At 38.6% G+C, this 15,939-nt stretch overlaps 1 protein-coding gene across 1 annotated transcript in view; it reads left to right on the forward strand.

Moving 5' to 3' along the window:
* The window catches only part of sorcs2 (sortilin-related VPS10 domain containing receptor 2), a 409,650-nt gene that overhangs the window by 280,359 nt on the left and 113,352 nt on the right, over nt 1-15,939 (forward strand). Inside the window, exons 4-5 of the mRNA XM_030076136.1 lie at nt 6,620-6,784; nt 12,126-12,199. Of these exons, the coding sequence (XP_029931996.1) occupies nt 6,620-6,784; nt 12,126-12,199 (239 nt within the window). The remainder of the gene's footprint in view (nt 1-6,619; nt 6,785-12,125; nt 12,200-15,939) is intronic.

A 15,939-nucleotide genomic window follows, 5' to 3' on the forward strand; every position in this document is an offset into this window, starting at 1 on the left:
CAAATTCACTTGATTTAGAAAAGACTGATTTAGGAAAGTAGCAACAATTACCATAAGATTAGTAAAACATTAGTAAAACAAAACACACAATGTATAATTATCATAATGATATACCGGTATTTAAAATTAAATGACAAGAATATTACTACAAGTTTTCCCCAAAAATAAAAAAATAAAAAATAAAAAGACATGTAGCAAATTTACAGAGTTAAATAAAATGTTTCCAAAAAAAGAAAAAAGAAAAAAAGAAAGAAAAAAAAAAGCAGAGCTGATTCAGTTGCATTCCTGTGTGCATCTCAGGCTATGATTTGACTCCACTAAACAACATAATAACTTCCATAAGATTCAAAATTCAAACACACACACACTCACATACACACACACATATGCAAGGGCAAGGATTCACGATGCTTGACTAATCCACTCTGGCTTTGTGACACCAATTTGGTTTTGATGGCCAGCTGTCAGCTCCAGCAGGTTAAGCTGAACAATGTTCTTTAAATGAAGACGTATTGGCAGAGAGGCTGGCTTGATGGATGGCTCTGCCCTGTGGGGAATTACACTGTGAACAAATGGGGGAGAAACCACACAGGAGTACATATACACATGTGAATCACATGTTGTTGCATCTGTCAATATAATAACTTCCAACCAATGTAATAAACCATTAAAGTAAGAACAATTTGTACTGTATAACATAATAAACCCGTTAACATTATACATTTCTACCATTACTGTAAAAAAAGTTTTTTTATAATAAGGTTGTGTGTCATGTGTTCAGTCAAGGGATGTTTGGTATGGATTTAGGGAAGAATGTTTGTTTTCTTTAAAAAGCCTATTGAGAATAATTGAATATAAGGCTTCAACACTACTAATCACAATTGAAACCCCTTTCAATGATCACCAAACACCTCTGTCATGCAAACTGTGATTGGATGACAGATATGTATTGAACTGTAACTGTTATTACATAATCAGTTTGGTTATCACATTTTTAAAAACTGAAATATTCTCCCACTAATGTAATACCCATTGTGTTAACAGGAAAAAAACAACAACAACATATTACAGTAATGGTAGGTGCCTTTTGTTACTTTTACAATTTCTACGTTGTATAGTAATTTAAGGATAAATTCCCGCACACTGGCCAACTTCCAGAACAAAGAGTTTATTGCAACGTTTCGGTCATAGACCTTCTATGACCGAAACGTCGCAATAAACTCTTTGTTCTGGAAGTTGGCCAGTGTGCGGGAATTTATCCTTCAATTACTTTGGACTGGTTTGTCCTTTTCCGACGCACCTGCCCGAGGAGTAGATGTGCGAAGTTTTTTGCTGTTCCTACGTTGTATAGTAGAAATTATTACATTATTGATGTAGGACGTTGGTGAGAGATTATTACATTGACAGTTGTAACACACATTCATATATTTAAAAAATTCAAGCCATTCATACAGGTTTGGCACTGCCCAATTCAAGGGAGATTTCTTAGTTGAAAAACTATTTGGGCCAATCAGCGCCCTTGTGGACTTGCACAAAAGTGCCAGAGCCAGAGAGATCACAGCTTTAGCTAACACTGGCTAACATGATGGATAGATGGTAAAGTTATAGACACTGATATTGATGTTGTTTTAAAAAAAAATTAAAATAAGGACACTCAAAGAGGAAGATGAAGGCATTTCTGAGAGGGGAAGATGTTTTTTGTATATGGGTAAAAACAGAAACGTAATCCCTGAAGCTAGAATTAGCGCAACTGTTTTTCATTGGGTTTTTAGCAATATAGATTTCTTGCAGGGCCGGCTCTTGGCATAGGCAATATAGGCGGTCGCCTAGGGCGCCATCTGCTGGAGGGGTGCCGCCAGCACTAGTCACCCTTGGGGAAAAAAAATAAAAATAATAATAATAATGATAATAACAATAATAATAATTTCCAAAGCCCACTGGCGCCCTCCCTTTGTGTCTTGAAAATAACAAATAAAATAACCAAACAGGGAAAGAAATAAACATAGACATGTTTGTTACTCGCAGTGCCGAGTCACATGACGTGTTGGGGGGGCGCATCTCAGGGTCAGAGGAGTCATGGGGTTTTCACATAGTGCGCGCACAGCGCAAGGGCGCACCTGTGACGACACCTCGGCGCATCCAATAGGAGAGAATAGTGGTTGTGGCTGTCTCTCTGTGTGCAGAGCTGTGAGACACCAGACTACAGTCCAACCGGGATCTCTTGAGGGAGCAATTTCGCCTAGGGCACCAACATGGCCCAAAATATTTAATGAACTATATGGAAACGCAGGAAGCACTGGGAACACAGGAATACATACACGACAAGCAGCAAAGACAAAAAAATGAACAGACAAGGAACAGAACTGACAACAGGACTTAAATACATAAGAACTAATAAGCTAACAAGACACACCTGGGGAAGGGGCTGGAGCACAGACTCAGGACAGGTGTGGCACTGGGAGGGGCAAACAAGACTAACCAGACACAGGCGATAACACATATTGGAACAGGGCAAAGGAAACACACAGGAAAATAGAAAAACAAGAGTCCAACCAAAACACAAGAAACATAAAACCATGACACCTCCTAATTATTTCCAGATCATTATGGCTGACGCTTAAAGCCTAAAGGTGAGAGAAACACTGAACATTTTACAGTTTAAATGGTCAGATCTGCTGGAAAAAATGTTTTGGGGGACAAATGGATGAGAAACATGCACAGTGTTCCTTGAGCAAATACTGTCCAGCTCCCTTTAGCAACACACAGCATCTCTAGCTGTTCACTGGCTAGCAGAGATTGTGGTTGTACTGGGCAGCAACCAGGTGGAAATGTGTGTCATGTGAAGGACAAACAATATACACATTGTGGCAAAAATACAGTGATTTCATGACTTCTTAGATAAGGAACGCACACAATCAATACATATACATATTTTCAGTTAGAATAAACAGAGTGGAGGAGGGGAGAAACCATCGATGCACCAGTGGTCTGCCATGCTGCACAGCTGGACGAAAGAAAGGCCCAAACTCACATACACTATATTACCAAAAGTATTCGCTCACCTGCCTTTACTCATACTATGAACTGAAGTGCCATCCCATTCCTAACCCATAGAGTTCAATATGATGTCGGTCCACCTTTTGCAGCTATTACAGCTTCAACTCTTCTGGGAAGACTGTCCACAAGGTTGAGGAGAGTGTTTATAGGAATTTTTGACCATTCTTCCAAAAGCGCATTGGTGAGGTCACACACTGATGTTGGTCGAGAAGGCCTGGCTCTCAGTCTCCGCTCTAATTCATCCCAAAGGTGTTCTATCGGGTTCAGGTCAGGACTCTGTGCAGGCCAGTCAAGTTCATCCACACCAGACTCTGTCATCCATGTCTTTATGGACCTTGCTTTGTGCACTGGTGCACAGTCATGTTGGAAGAGGAAGGGGCCCGCTCCAAACTGTTCCCACAAGGTTGGGAGCATGGAATTGTCCAAAATGTTTTGGTATCCTGAAGCATTCAAAGTTCCTTTCACTGGAACTAAGGGGCCAAGCCCAGCTCCTGAAAAACAACCCCACACCATAATTCCTCCTCCACCAAATTTCACAGTCGGCACAATGCAGTCTGAAATGTACCGTTCTCCTGGCAACCTCCAAACCCAGACTCGTCCATCAGATTGCCAGATGGAAAAGCGTGATTCATCACTCCAGAGAACGCGTCTCCACTGCTCTAGAGGCCAGTGGCGGCGTGCTTTACACCATTGCATCCGACGCTTTGCATTGCACTTGGTGATGTGTGGCTTGGCTGCAGCTGCTCGGCCATGGAAACCCATTCCATGAAGCTCTCTGCGTACTGTACTTGGGCTAATCTGAAGGTCACATGAAGTTTGTAGCTCTGTAGCAATTGACTGTGCAGAAAGTCGGCGACCTCTTTGCACTATGCGCTTCAGCATCCGCTGACCCCTCTCCGTCACTTTACGTGGCCTACCACTTCGTGGCTGAGTTGCTGTTGTTCCCAAACGCTTCCATTTTGTTATAATAGAGCTGACAGTTGACTGTGGAATATTTAGGAGCGAGGAAATTTCACGACTGGATTTGTTGCACAGGTGGCATCCTATGACAGTTCCACGCTGGAATTCACTGAGCTCCTGAGAGCGGCCCATTCTTTCACAAATGTCTTGTTTCACAGTCTGCATGCCTGAGTGCTTGATTTTATACACCTGTGGCCAGGCCAAGTGATTAGGACACCTGATTCTGATCATTTGAATGGGTGAGCGAATACTTTTGGTAATATAGTGTACATGTTGTGTTTCTGCTGCTTGACGTGCTTCACTGAAGCTGCATTACATTTGAGTGAAATATTCAAAGCCAACATGCCATTGTTTTTTGTCTGAAGCGTTACATCAAATCCACTAGAATATCAAATAAAGTATACACTCACACGTATACATATATATATATATATATATATATATATATATATATAATATAAACGAAAAGCAAACTTCTCCTCTGTGTCCTTCTCGGTGTCTTTCCGCTCCGCTGCTTGTCCTTGTTGCTGCTGTCTCACCTGGCATCCAAACAAATGCTAGAGCTTTAATTGACCATGCAGTTCTGGGAAGTGTGTTTAGCCAACAAGATGTGAAGCCTGTGAAACAATGGCTAATTGTAACCGTGATGAGCATACTAGTTTATGGCGTGTGTGTGTGTGTGTGTGTGTGTGTGTGTGTGTGTGTGTGTGCACACGTCACACCAAAGCTGTGTTCAGGAACAATTCCTGATGGTTGCATGACCAACGTCGACGTCTTATCACAGAATATCTTGTCAGTCATGAATCTTTGACCTATAGAAAGGTAGTGGACATAACTGGAGGTTTTGGTGGCAAATGGTATCAGGTGGAGAGATTGCTAGCTAAAGCACTGTTTTTAGAAGTTTTTGATAGCAGTTGCTGAAAGGCATGCCGTGCTAATTAGCTAACAGTTACTGTCATTTGTTGAAAGTGCATGCTGCTAGCAAAGGATAGCTGGTGCAGTGCAAGAGTCAAACAAATTTGGGCAGGAATACTAAAAACTAAGGTTGTGTTGTGATGGATTGGTGGGAAAAAATAAATTGCTCAAGATAAATATTATTGTGAGTCAGTAATGCATAGCCTTGAGTCAGTAATGCTTAGCCTTGAGTCAGTAATGCATAGCCTTGAGTCAGTAATGCTTAGTTTGAGTTAGTAATGCATAGTCATGAGTTAGTGTGCCAAGTGTGTGCCAAGTGACTGGAGCAAACAGCCTATCCCCACACTAAAAAACAACATGAGGAGGCATCAGAGTTGTCACACTAATATATAGGTACTTTATTGGCATTGTCTAATAAACAGAGAACTGAATAGAAATGTAAGGTAATAAGGAAGTAATAAGGACCAAAGCTAAACTTTTCTCATCTAACTTTGTTCACTCAGGACACAAACATGTGGCTTCACATTACTAACTCTGTGCCACACAATAATATTTTTTTCCCACCATTGTCACCAGAGGGCCATGATAGATTGCTCCACTCTTTTATTTATTAGTGATTAATAATCTTCGAGTCAAGAGAAATCAGTTGAGGCCACTCTCTACATCAAAAGGACTTAAGATTCTCACAGTTTTATAATGTTTTCTACACCCTATGATCACAGTAAATACTATTTTAATCAAAATTTTCACATTGTAGTTTACCATCCCTTTAATATGAGTACAGAACAGCTACATGCCAATGAAAATGTAATTATTAGAAAGCACAGCTTCCCATCTCTGCTTCCCATCTGATTGTAATGAATGTGATTGGTTAATTAGTTGGTAACATTCTCACCTATTGGTAACTTTACCTCTGTGTGTCTAGGTCATAATTGTGATTGGTGGGCTTCCAAGGCCTCGCGTCCCCCATTTAGAGCTATAAAATGCGCTATAAAACTCAGAACAGATAATCAATATGGTGTCGCCTCGGTCTGAGCAGCATGTGAGCCTGATGGAAAGTTCTTTTAGCCCCAAGACATGCATTTGTGCTCATCGCTGTTAGCAAACAAGGAAATTTTGAAGATTTCATCTTTCACTATCATTTTCTTTTTTTTTTTTTACCGGTTCCCAGTAGAAACACGAGAGGCTGTCCAGAGGCTGTTCGACTCTTCAGAGATAGCACTTAAATCAATGATGTGACATGTTTTTTTTTCATGTTTGGATTTTATTGCTGACTTTATTTCTGTTTTATGCCCTTATGCTTATTCATAGGTTGTTTTTTAAATTGTGTGAATTGTGTTTTTACACTTTGACTGATGTATTATATGCTGACGAGTGTGTGGTTTTATTTATTATTGTCTTATATTATTGTCATGTCATGTCAGTGAGCCCACTAAGACAAGTTCCAATCAAGTAAGTTGATAGGTCTATAAAGTACTGAATCTTGAATGATGAATCTTGAGAACCTGTGCTCTATGTTACTCCCAAACAAAATGTAATAAGCAAACCAAAATCACATCTTACAGTGCCTGCTTCTACAATCCGGAGCAGAGCTTTGGGAAAAATTGTGTGAATATTGTAAAATATTTTTGCCTGAAATACCCGTATCTACTTCTTTACCCGACCTCTCTTTCTCTCTGTCTCCCAGGTGGTGCTGGTGAGTTCGTCCATAAATGAGCGAGATCAGATGCTGTTCATCAGCACCGACGAGGGCTCATCCTTCCAGCGGCAGCCCATCTCCTTTACCCCCGACACACTGATCTTCCACCCCAAGGAAGAGGACAAGCTCCTGGCATACTGCAAGGAGGGCAGGGTGGGTCCCAAAAAGCAAAAAAAAGAACAAAAAACAAATAAAAAATAAAAACAGCTGGGATATTTGGAATCTGTAGCTAAAAGGATGAAGAGGAGGACACAAGCCAGAGGCTGCAGCACAGCATTAAATTTCAATTCTAACATGCAGCTGGAGAACCTCAAAGTAAACTTGATGTGTGATTTACCATACAACGGCAGAGCTGCAGGGCAAATTCCTGTGCGAGTGAATAAGAGCAATGCAACAGTGGCCAAATCCAGCTATACACTCTTTGATATTAAATTTCATATTTACCTTTGAAAATATGTATGATTTCGCAGTTTCACATTAACATTTGCCAGTATGTGCTGGAAATGTTGAGTTGAAAGAGAACAAACATAAAAGAGTATGAGTGTGCATTTGGCCACTGTTACGTTGGAGATGTCTGATCCAGTGCTCTGAATCCGCTGTGAAACACTTTTACTACATCACTTCAAAAACACACAGGTAGTGTGTGTTAAAGTTTTTTTTCTCTTTCCAAATAGAGAATATCTCTTATCTTATTTTCAAATTGGACTATGTAAGTAGTGATAGAAGTGAGTGCCCCCCTCACTTCTGAAACTTGTCCCCTCCGTCCCTGGTACTTTATTCCACTTTATTCAATTGTTTAGTCCAGTTACTAAACACTTTCATGACTCAGCAATCCCACCCATAGACTGTATATATGAATCTTTGATGCAGTCTACAGTCACTGTTACACATATACACACATACACACGTGCTCATTGCTCTGCCCCTTACCCAGTCCGTGGTGGGTTAGATTCATCGAAATCGCGATTCATCGCAAATGCGTTCGTGCATCGTTTTTTTCACGTCGATTCTTTTCCACCAAGCCCGAAAAAAAAAAACAGGTACCCGGAACAAAAAGTAGGTAATGTGCGCGCCACCCGGACAGTTTAGTAGGTGGGACCATAGCAAACGGAACACCGTGGTAAAATCACTGTAACTCACGGCTTCGGTGGGCTTATTGCTTTTATAAAACGGTTACCCTACATATAGCCCATAAAATAAACACACAAGAAAAAAAAATCAATAATTTATTGGTAATAATGTAACAATAAAATAGAGAGCTATTCATTCTTCCACCAAGCAAGATAGAGTGGACAGAACGGTTGCCAAGCAACACAGACCCTAAGATAGCTTTTTCATCTAGCGCCTTCATCATGTCACATCAGGCTATTTGGGCTTGTTAATGTTGAATTGGACATTTCCATTAATAGTGCAATTGTTACAATAGTGTTCAATTATGTTTGGACTCCTCTTTGCAGGGACGGCAGCGTGCGTTTCACGACAGGTGTGTTTTAGCGCAGACATATGCCTAACGTCGGTTGTAACAATAACAATAATAATAAAAGTATACAGTTAATTTACCATACATCAGCGCTGTCACACTGTGTCCGCTTTGGGTGGAGATAAAAGGCAGGTGGATCAGGAGGCAGCAGGGAGAGGGAGGCTATTTCTCCAGGGAGGCCACCGGACACAGTGGGTTACCCGGCTGCTCATATATGAATCCTCGCAGGCTTTCTATGTTTGTTTTTTTTCAGCAGCATCTTTGTGATTTTTTGTGCATTCGTTGAAAGACAGGGTGACATATTTTAGGCCATTTTCACCGTGGCGAATGCTGAAGGAGTCAGGCTTTAATTTGCGGTTGCCCTCGTTCGCCCTGCACGTCACACCAGACGTCAAACCAGACATTACAGACAAGCCCCTCCTGATCCACCTGCCTTTTATCTCCACCGCCACCGTCAAGTACTTTCGCAACACGATAAATTATAAATTATTATAAATAAATCAATAAATTATAGTCAGTGGTGTACTGTAGTGCCTGTGGACCAAATTTTGAGTTACTCTTTGTTATGATGGAACTGGCTTATGCAGTTCTTTCACTGGCCTCCAAATGGGGCTGTGCTCCATGGCAATGTTGGGTTAAATGTTGGGAGCTACTCCCAGATTACATAGTCAAAATATTTTGTGTCTTTGAAAAATAATTCCTTGTCAAATGTTCAAAAAATCTTTCTTTTGAGAGTGACATGAGTTAATTTATGGGCTATTTATTTACAAAGCTAGCCACAGATTAACATAAAATCAGTCTTGCATGGAAAATAGCTGTAAAAATCACAATAATCGAAGAATCGTGGCACCAATAATCGCATTGAATCGACAATCGCTATAATCGCTATAATTGAAAAATCGAAGCTCCCATAATCGAAATCGAATCAAATCGTGAGGTACCCGCGATGGAGCACCCCTAGTCCTCATGGACGATTCTTGTGACTTTGCACCTTTGTCTGTGCTTTTTTGATTGGGATAGAGTTAATTTTTGGTTTGTTTTATTTGGTTATTCGTGTACACTAACACTGCACCTGCATAATTTTTCTGCCTAATAGCCTACACTGACCCAACGGATTACTGTTGCTGCAAATTTCTGGAACAAGGAGACTTAATCATGTTCTTACCTGACACTTTGGATGATTAAATTCATGTTAATCACACAATAGCTCAGTCTGATGGTATGATTGGTTGAGGGGGCCTATATTAAGGAAGGAGGGGCATGTACATGCATTTATGCATAAATAACTAGAAAATCACCTGATAATTAAAAAAAAAAGTAAAAATCTACAGGAAAACGACCTGAAATTACTAAAACAAATTCTGAGAAAAGTATTAGAAAAAAAAGTAAAATCATTTCCAGAATACTTATACTTTACTGTATCTAAGATTTGTAATTATTAAAGAGATAGTTTGCTTTTTTTCACATCAGGTTGTATGGTTTCCAGTCACCGACTATCCTCTTTGACAACTTTGGCCTCTTTAAGTCGTACAGTGCACATTTCAGCAAAGAGGATTACGTCCCCATACGCCTAAGACAGAGGAAACAGCATGTTTTGAAGAGCCCTGCTGTGCCAGGCCCCCAGGGAAGAAAACCAGCTACTAGCTAATAAGATGACTTACTGCCTGCTTAGAAGGTAACCAGCGTTACAGTTTGGTTGAAGTGGCTATCAAGGATCAGCTGGTATAATCAGCTTATCACACAGGATCATCAGACTAGTGAAGCTTCTACATAATATACCGTTATGTGATGGCCATTATTATTATTGTCTGCTTCAGTATGAAAGTGTAATTGTTATAGGCTAGTAAGGATGACCAACATAAAAGATGGTAAACAATTTCTGTTGTCAGCACTGTAGGTCAAACATGTTGCTTTACTTCAGGGCGCCCTGAAGTTTTTATGAGACCACTCCTGAGAGTAGTGGTATGTCCAGATATTGTTGTCATAGAAACCCAGGCCTAATAAAAAAAAAAAAAAAAAAAAAAAGCCATTTCTGATGAGATGCTGGATTTAGACTCTCCTCAGCATCTTGCCAGTGCCTCTGTTTTCTGTCAGAACGGGCCTAGCCTACTCGTATCTACTGATACTTTTTATTAAACTTTTGATTTTTGTGATCCCAGCAAATTAGCTTGAAGTACCTATTTCAATACTTAAGGTGGCTAGAACTTTGTCCAGGGAACACCTTAAGAAAAAAAAATCCCTTTTCATGCACTACACTGTCAGAGAAGATTTCATACAACTTCATGTCCATACGAACAGTCCTTTTAAAGTTGCATATTTAAAATCATATCACAAATAAAATAACCAAAAATAACCAAAAAATTGCCACAAAGGAAAATACAAATAATTGAAGAGAGGGTAAAATATTACATTTTAAAATAAAAGCCCTACTGCTCTAGGCTTATTGAAATCGAAAGATCCATGTTCATTTTAACATTAACTAAATAAATTAAAATTAATTAAATTCAAATTTGTTTTCTGCACTACAGCAAAAGCTAAAAGAGATTTATGTTTGTGTCCGAGATGAAAATGCCTCAAATAACATTTTATTGTAGTAAAATCTTTTAAGTGGCCACATAACAGGACAGAAGAAAGGATTAAGTCTAGGAATATTTTTTTTTACATATCCCTATGAATGAACCAAGGGTTATTTAAATTTAATGATTTTTTTTTTTTTTTTTTACATTTTTTTAATGCAAGTGCTCTCTTTTGATTCAGTGATTAATAATTCACTAAATAATTGATTTAGCTCTACTTATGCATCATTTTAATTCAAAAATCAGTACAAATATGTAATTAAAATATGGACTTAAGTTCACAATAAAGCTCAGTCACAGTGCCTGTCTTCAAGTGTTGGGTCCCTTACTGTGACACACACACACACACACACACACACACACACACACACACACACTAATTGGAAAGAGTATTATAAAGGGAAAATGGAGCTCTGGAGGTCAGGCATGAGGTCCAACAGTTCTGCTGCCTCTTCATAACTCATTCCACAGTTCTCCATGCAGCCGGGCATATGGCGGGCAACTCCTTTACTTAATAATTTACACTTAATTAAACAAGAAATTCAATTAGGTTTTAATCTGTTCCATATGGACAGGCTGCAGATGGAACTGAGGAATCCATTTGAACACAACAAAAAAAATAATTTTGCCGGAGAATGATGGGAAACCTACATAATGTCTCGTGTGTGTCAGGAGTGCTAGGGAGGGCAAACGGATTCATGAGGCAGAAAGATTCTCATCAAGGCTGTGCCTGACGCTTCTCTACAGTTGTGCACTCAGTCTGTGTTTCAGGCTGATGATGTGTGTATGTGTGTGTGTGTGTGATTGTCACTGATTCATATTCCTATATTTGTTTGACCCTGAGAAGTGTTTTTACGAAAGGCTGTCCTTACTGACTAAAACCTTGTCAATAAAATGCATTGAAAGAGTGTTTTCATTTCCCTGCTTCATAAATGTGTGTGTGTGCGTGTGTGTGCCTGTGCGGGAGAGGAATTTTGCATGCTTTGCGGTGAAATCCCTTTCTTTGCTTGGAAGTGCTTTTCAGACAGAGAGGATACCTTGTGTGTAGGAATCAATAGATTTTCATTATGGGTGCGATCAATGCCATGCAAGCTTGCACACATAACACACACATTCACACACACACACACACACACACACACACACACACACTCTCTCTCATCCCTCATAAAATATTAGACACACACACTAAAGCCTCTGTGATTAATAATTAATTAAGCTCAGTCTTAACTTGGTGAACCATGAAATTCAGGGGCTCGACTGGGTGAACCTGACATTCCTTTTCCAAATAGTTTCTGAATGTACCCTGCTCTGTAATAGGTAGACCTGCTAAATGCCGCACGAGCATTTTATCCAGAAGATCAAATCAGATATTGAGTATTTCTTGGGTTTGCAAGTGTTGTTTGTCTAATTCTCATCTTGTCTCTCCTGTGTCCAGCTCTTTGTTTCCACCGACCTGGGACGCAAATGGACTTTGCTTCAGGAGCGAGTGACCAAGGACAGAGTCTTCTGGTCAGTCTTGCTCTGTTTTTCTAGCAGTGATTATAGCCAATACTGGCTTATATGCACACACACACACACACACACACACACACAGTAAGAACATTCACTGAGAGAGCCAGCATATCTCAGCTTGTCACATTCTCCCTCGTAAGGACAAAACAACCCCTCCTGCCATTGTTGTCCGGTTTGCCAATCACAAGCACAAGGTTACCACGCTGAAACCATCCAATAAGCTCAAAAACACAGGAGTCTATACCAATAAGCACTTGACAAAGAAAAATGGTAAAATAGCTAGAAACTGCCATATTCTTAGAAAGCAGGAAAAATTTCAATCAGTATGGACAAGAAATGGGAAGGTGTTGTTGCAATACGACGTCTGAGAGATCTGGATGAGTACATGTGAAAATGATTGAAATATCTGAGACCTGTTTAAGAGCACTATTTCAAATCTACTTTTGTTTTTTCTTATAAAATAACAAGTAAAGATTCTCATGTTTTTGTTGAAGATGATTGTGACCTCTCAGAGAATGAAAGTTTCCTAGGCAAGAAAGATACTGTGGAAATACATTTTTCCAGTTTGGCTAAACGTAATCCTTTTAGTTTTGGAAATGGCATTGATCCTGAGGAATTTTTTAATGATGATTATCATGTTAATTCTGATTATTATTCTGAGAATTTGTTCAGTGTTAATTTAGAAGGTTTTTCTATTATACACTTTAACAGCAGAAGTCTTTATGCCAACTTTGCAGAAAGGTGAAGTGGCATTTTATGTACAGTATGACTTTCAGTGTAAGGTTATTGACACCACAGTTGTTAATGAAGTCATGGAAAGTTTGACAATTGAAATTCAGACTAAAAAATGTAAGAGTATTGTCCTGAGTTGCACATACAGAGCGCCAGGCTCCTGTATGTTTCTGAATACCACAGCTGATATCTTTGGGGAAATATGTGATAACAAATCTTATTTTGTTTGTGGTGACTTTAATATTGATTTGTTGAAATGGAATGTTGATAGTCTAACAAATGATTTCTGTAAGACTATGTTTAGTTTTGGACTAAGGCCTCTCATAAATAAGCCTTCTAGGATAACTAATGGAAGTGCCACACTCATTGATAATATTTGTGTGTGGTCCAGCAACAAGTGGTCTATTCTTAAGTGATATTAGTGATCATCTTCCTGTTTTTTTTTTATTTCCCATAGCTTAAAGGCTATCCTCAGCTAAATCCTCAGTCGACCATACAAGCGAGCGTACTTATACCTCAGTAAGAATAAGGACTCCAGAAAGAACTGAAGCTTTGAAGGGAGACCTTGCAGAGTGTTACTGGAATGGGGTGTATGTGGAGGATCCGAATCTGGCTTTCGATGTTTTTTTGGGTAAATTTAGCATTACCCTATCAGGAATTGTCAAGTGAAGGAAACATATAAGGGAAAACCATGGATGACTAAAAGTTTACAAAAGGCATGTAAAAAGAAAAAATTACTGTACAAAAGACATTTACAACTAAGAACCAGTGAAAGTGAAAAAAAGTATAAGCAGTATAAGAATACATTGATTTCTATCATGAGAAGACAGAAGAAGGAGCACTATAATAAACTATAGGGATTAATGAGAGTGATGTAACTGAAATTGTTAGAAAACTCAAAAACAAATCATCAACTGATATAAATTCCATTGACATGGTAATAATCAAAGAAGTCGTTGATTTTATTGTAGGACCATTGACCTATATTTTTAATTTGTCTTTTCAAAAAGGTGTTTTTCCAACTAGTATGAAAATAGCAAAGGTGATATCGATTTTCAAAAATGGTGACAAGCATTGCATTGATAACTATAGACCAGTGTCCCTTCTTCCTCAATTCTCAAAAATATTAGAGAAATTATTTGCTAAACAATTAGATCTCTTTCTTGATAAATATGAACTGCTCAGTGAGCACCAGTATGGGTTTAGAGTTAACAGAACGACTACATATGCAGTTATGGAGAAGGTAGAAGAAATAACAAAGGCTATTGAAAAGTGGTCAGTTGGTATATATGTTGATTTACAGAAGGCGTTCGATATGATCGATCACAGCATATTGTTGAGAAAACTGGAGAAGTATGGATTAAGAGGTGTAGCTTATTCTTGGCTGAAGAGTTACCTGGAAAATAGGGAGCAGTGTGTTCAGTTAAACAACACAGTTTCTCAATTGAGGAAGGTAACCTCCAGGGTACCCCAGGGATCTGTGATTGGACCAAAACTTTTTTTGCTTTATATTAATGATATTTGCAATGTTACTGATCTGTTCAAATTTATTATTTTTGCAGATGACACAAACATGTATTGTTCTGGTAATAATTTACAGGAGCTTCTGTCCTCTACGGAGAAAGAGTTAGAAATCCTCAAAACCTGGTTTGATGCTAATAGATTGTCACTCAATATTAAGAAAACAAAATTCATGGTTTTTGGAAATCGAAAAGAAATTGACAGCGAAATTAAATTGAAAATATGTGACAAAGAAATTGAAAGAGTGACTGAAATTAAATTCTTAGGGGTGATTATTGACCATAAATTAACATGGAAACCGCATGTCTATTACATCAAAGGAAAGATTTCTAAGTCAATAGCAATTCTTTACAAGTCAAGAGATGTATTAAACTATAAGGCCTTACATATTATTTACTGTTCACTCATACCTCCTTATATTACATACTGTGTGGAAGTCTGGGGATTGACATATAAAACAACTGTCAATGCAATTGTTAAACTACAAAAACGAGCCATACGACTTATTAACAAGGCTGATTACTATGCACATACTGACCCAATGTTCATGAAATCACATATTATGAAATTCCAGCTCACATTCTTAAAAATAACCACCTTAATCCACTCAAGTTGTTAAATAAACAAAGTTTGATTTTGATGATGTTTTCCATTATTTTTTATATAGTGTGGTAGCTTCTACTCCTCTGGTGCGGAGTCATACAGGAAGTGCAGAAGTTGCTGGATCTTTCTGGAGTTGAATTGACACTTGCCAGTTAGCAGAGTGAGACAGAAGATGGTCCTTGGTCTCAGAGGTTGTGAGTTCAAGCCTCAGCTAGGGCAGAATGCACATTTTATTGTATAAATCCTATGTGCAGGCATCATGCTATGTGGATTAGAGACTGCTTAAGTTAAAATAATCACAATCCAGGCAGTTTCACCGAGAGACTAATACTCTTTGTCAACACTTTCCCTGTTTATTTGGTTTAGCTATCAGCCAATATGCAGGGTCTATCCAGTAGCTACTTTTACATTTTACAAAATGTGTTTTCATCTCTGTCAGCATGGATAAGGTTTAACTTTAAACTAAATACATCAGGCCAGCTTGTTCATAATTCCTAGCAGTTAATGTTGTTCTTCTTTTCTTGTTCATGATTTTTCTCTTTCTTTTGTTGTATATTATGAGTCTGATTACAACAATAGGCCTCTGCTATAAATCATATTAAACGTTTGTCTATAAAATAGTGTAAAATTCGCTACCTTTCCCCCATTCCAATCTAGCATCCACAAACATCTCGCTTTGTCTGACTAAAGGTCCAAAACCATGATAAAGCTTTAATTATTTTTAACAAAAAGGAGGATATCCTCAAATCTGAGAAGGTAACTCCAGCACTGATGCCTGAAACAATCAATCCATCATGAAATATCTGTGGATTAAATATGTGTATGACTTAACTGATTTATTGACTAATCATTGCAGCTGTAATTCCCATAATGAGCTAGAA

Source organism: Myripristis murdjan, chromosome 18 (genome assembly GCF_902150065.1).
Source record: "Myripristis murdjan chromosome 18, fMyrMur1.1, whole genome shotgun sequence".
In the NCBI taxonomy this organism is placed as follows: Eukaryota; Metazoa; Chordata; class Actinopteri; order Holocentriformes; family Holocentridae; genus Myripristis; species Myripristis murdjan.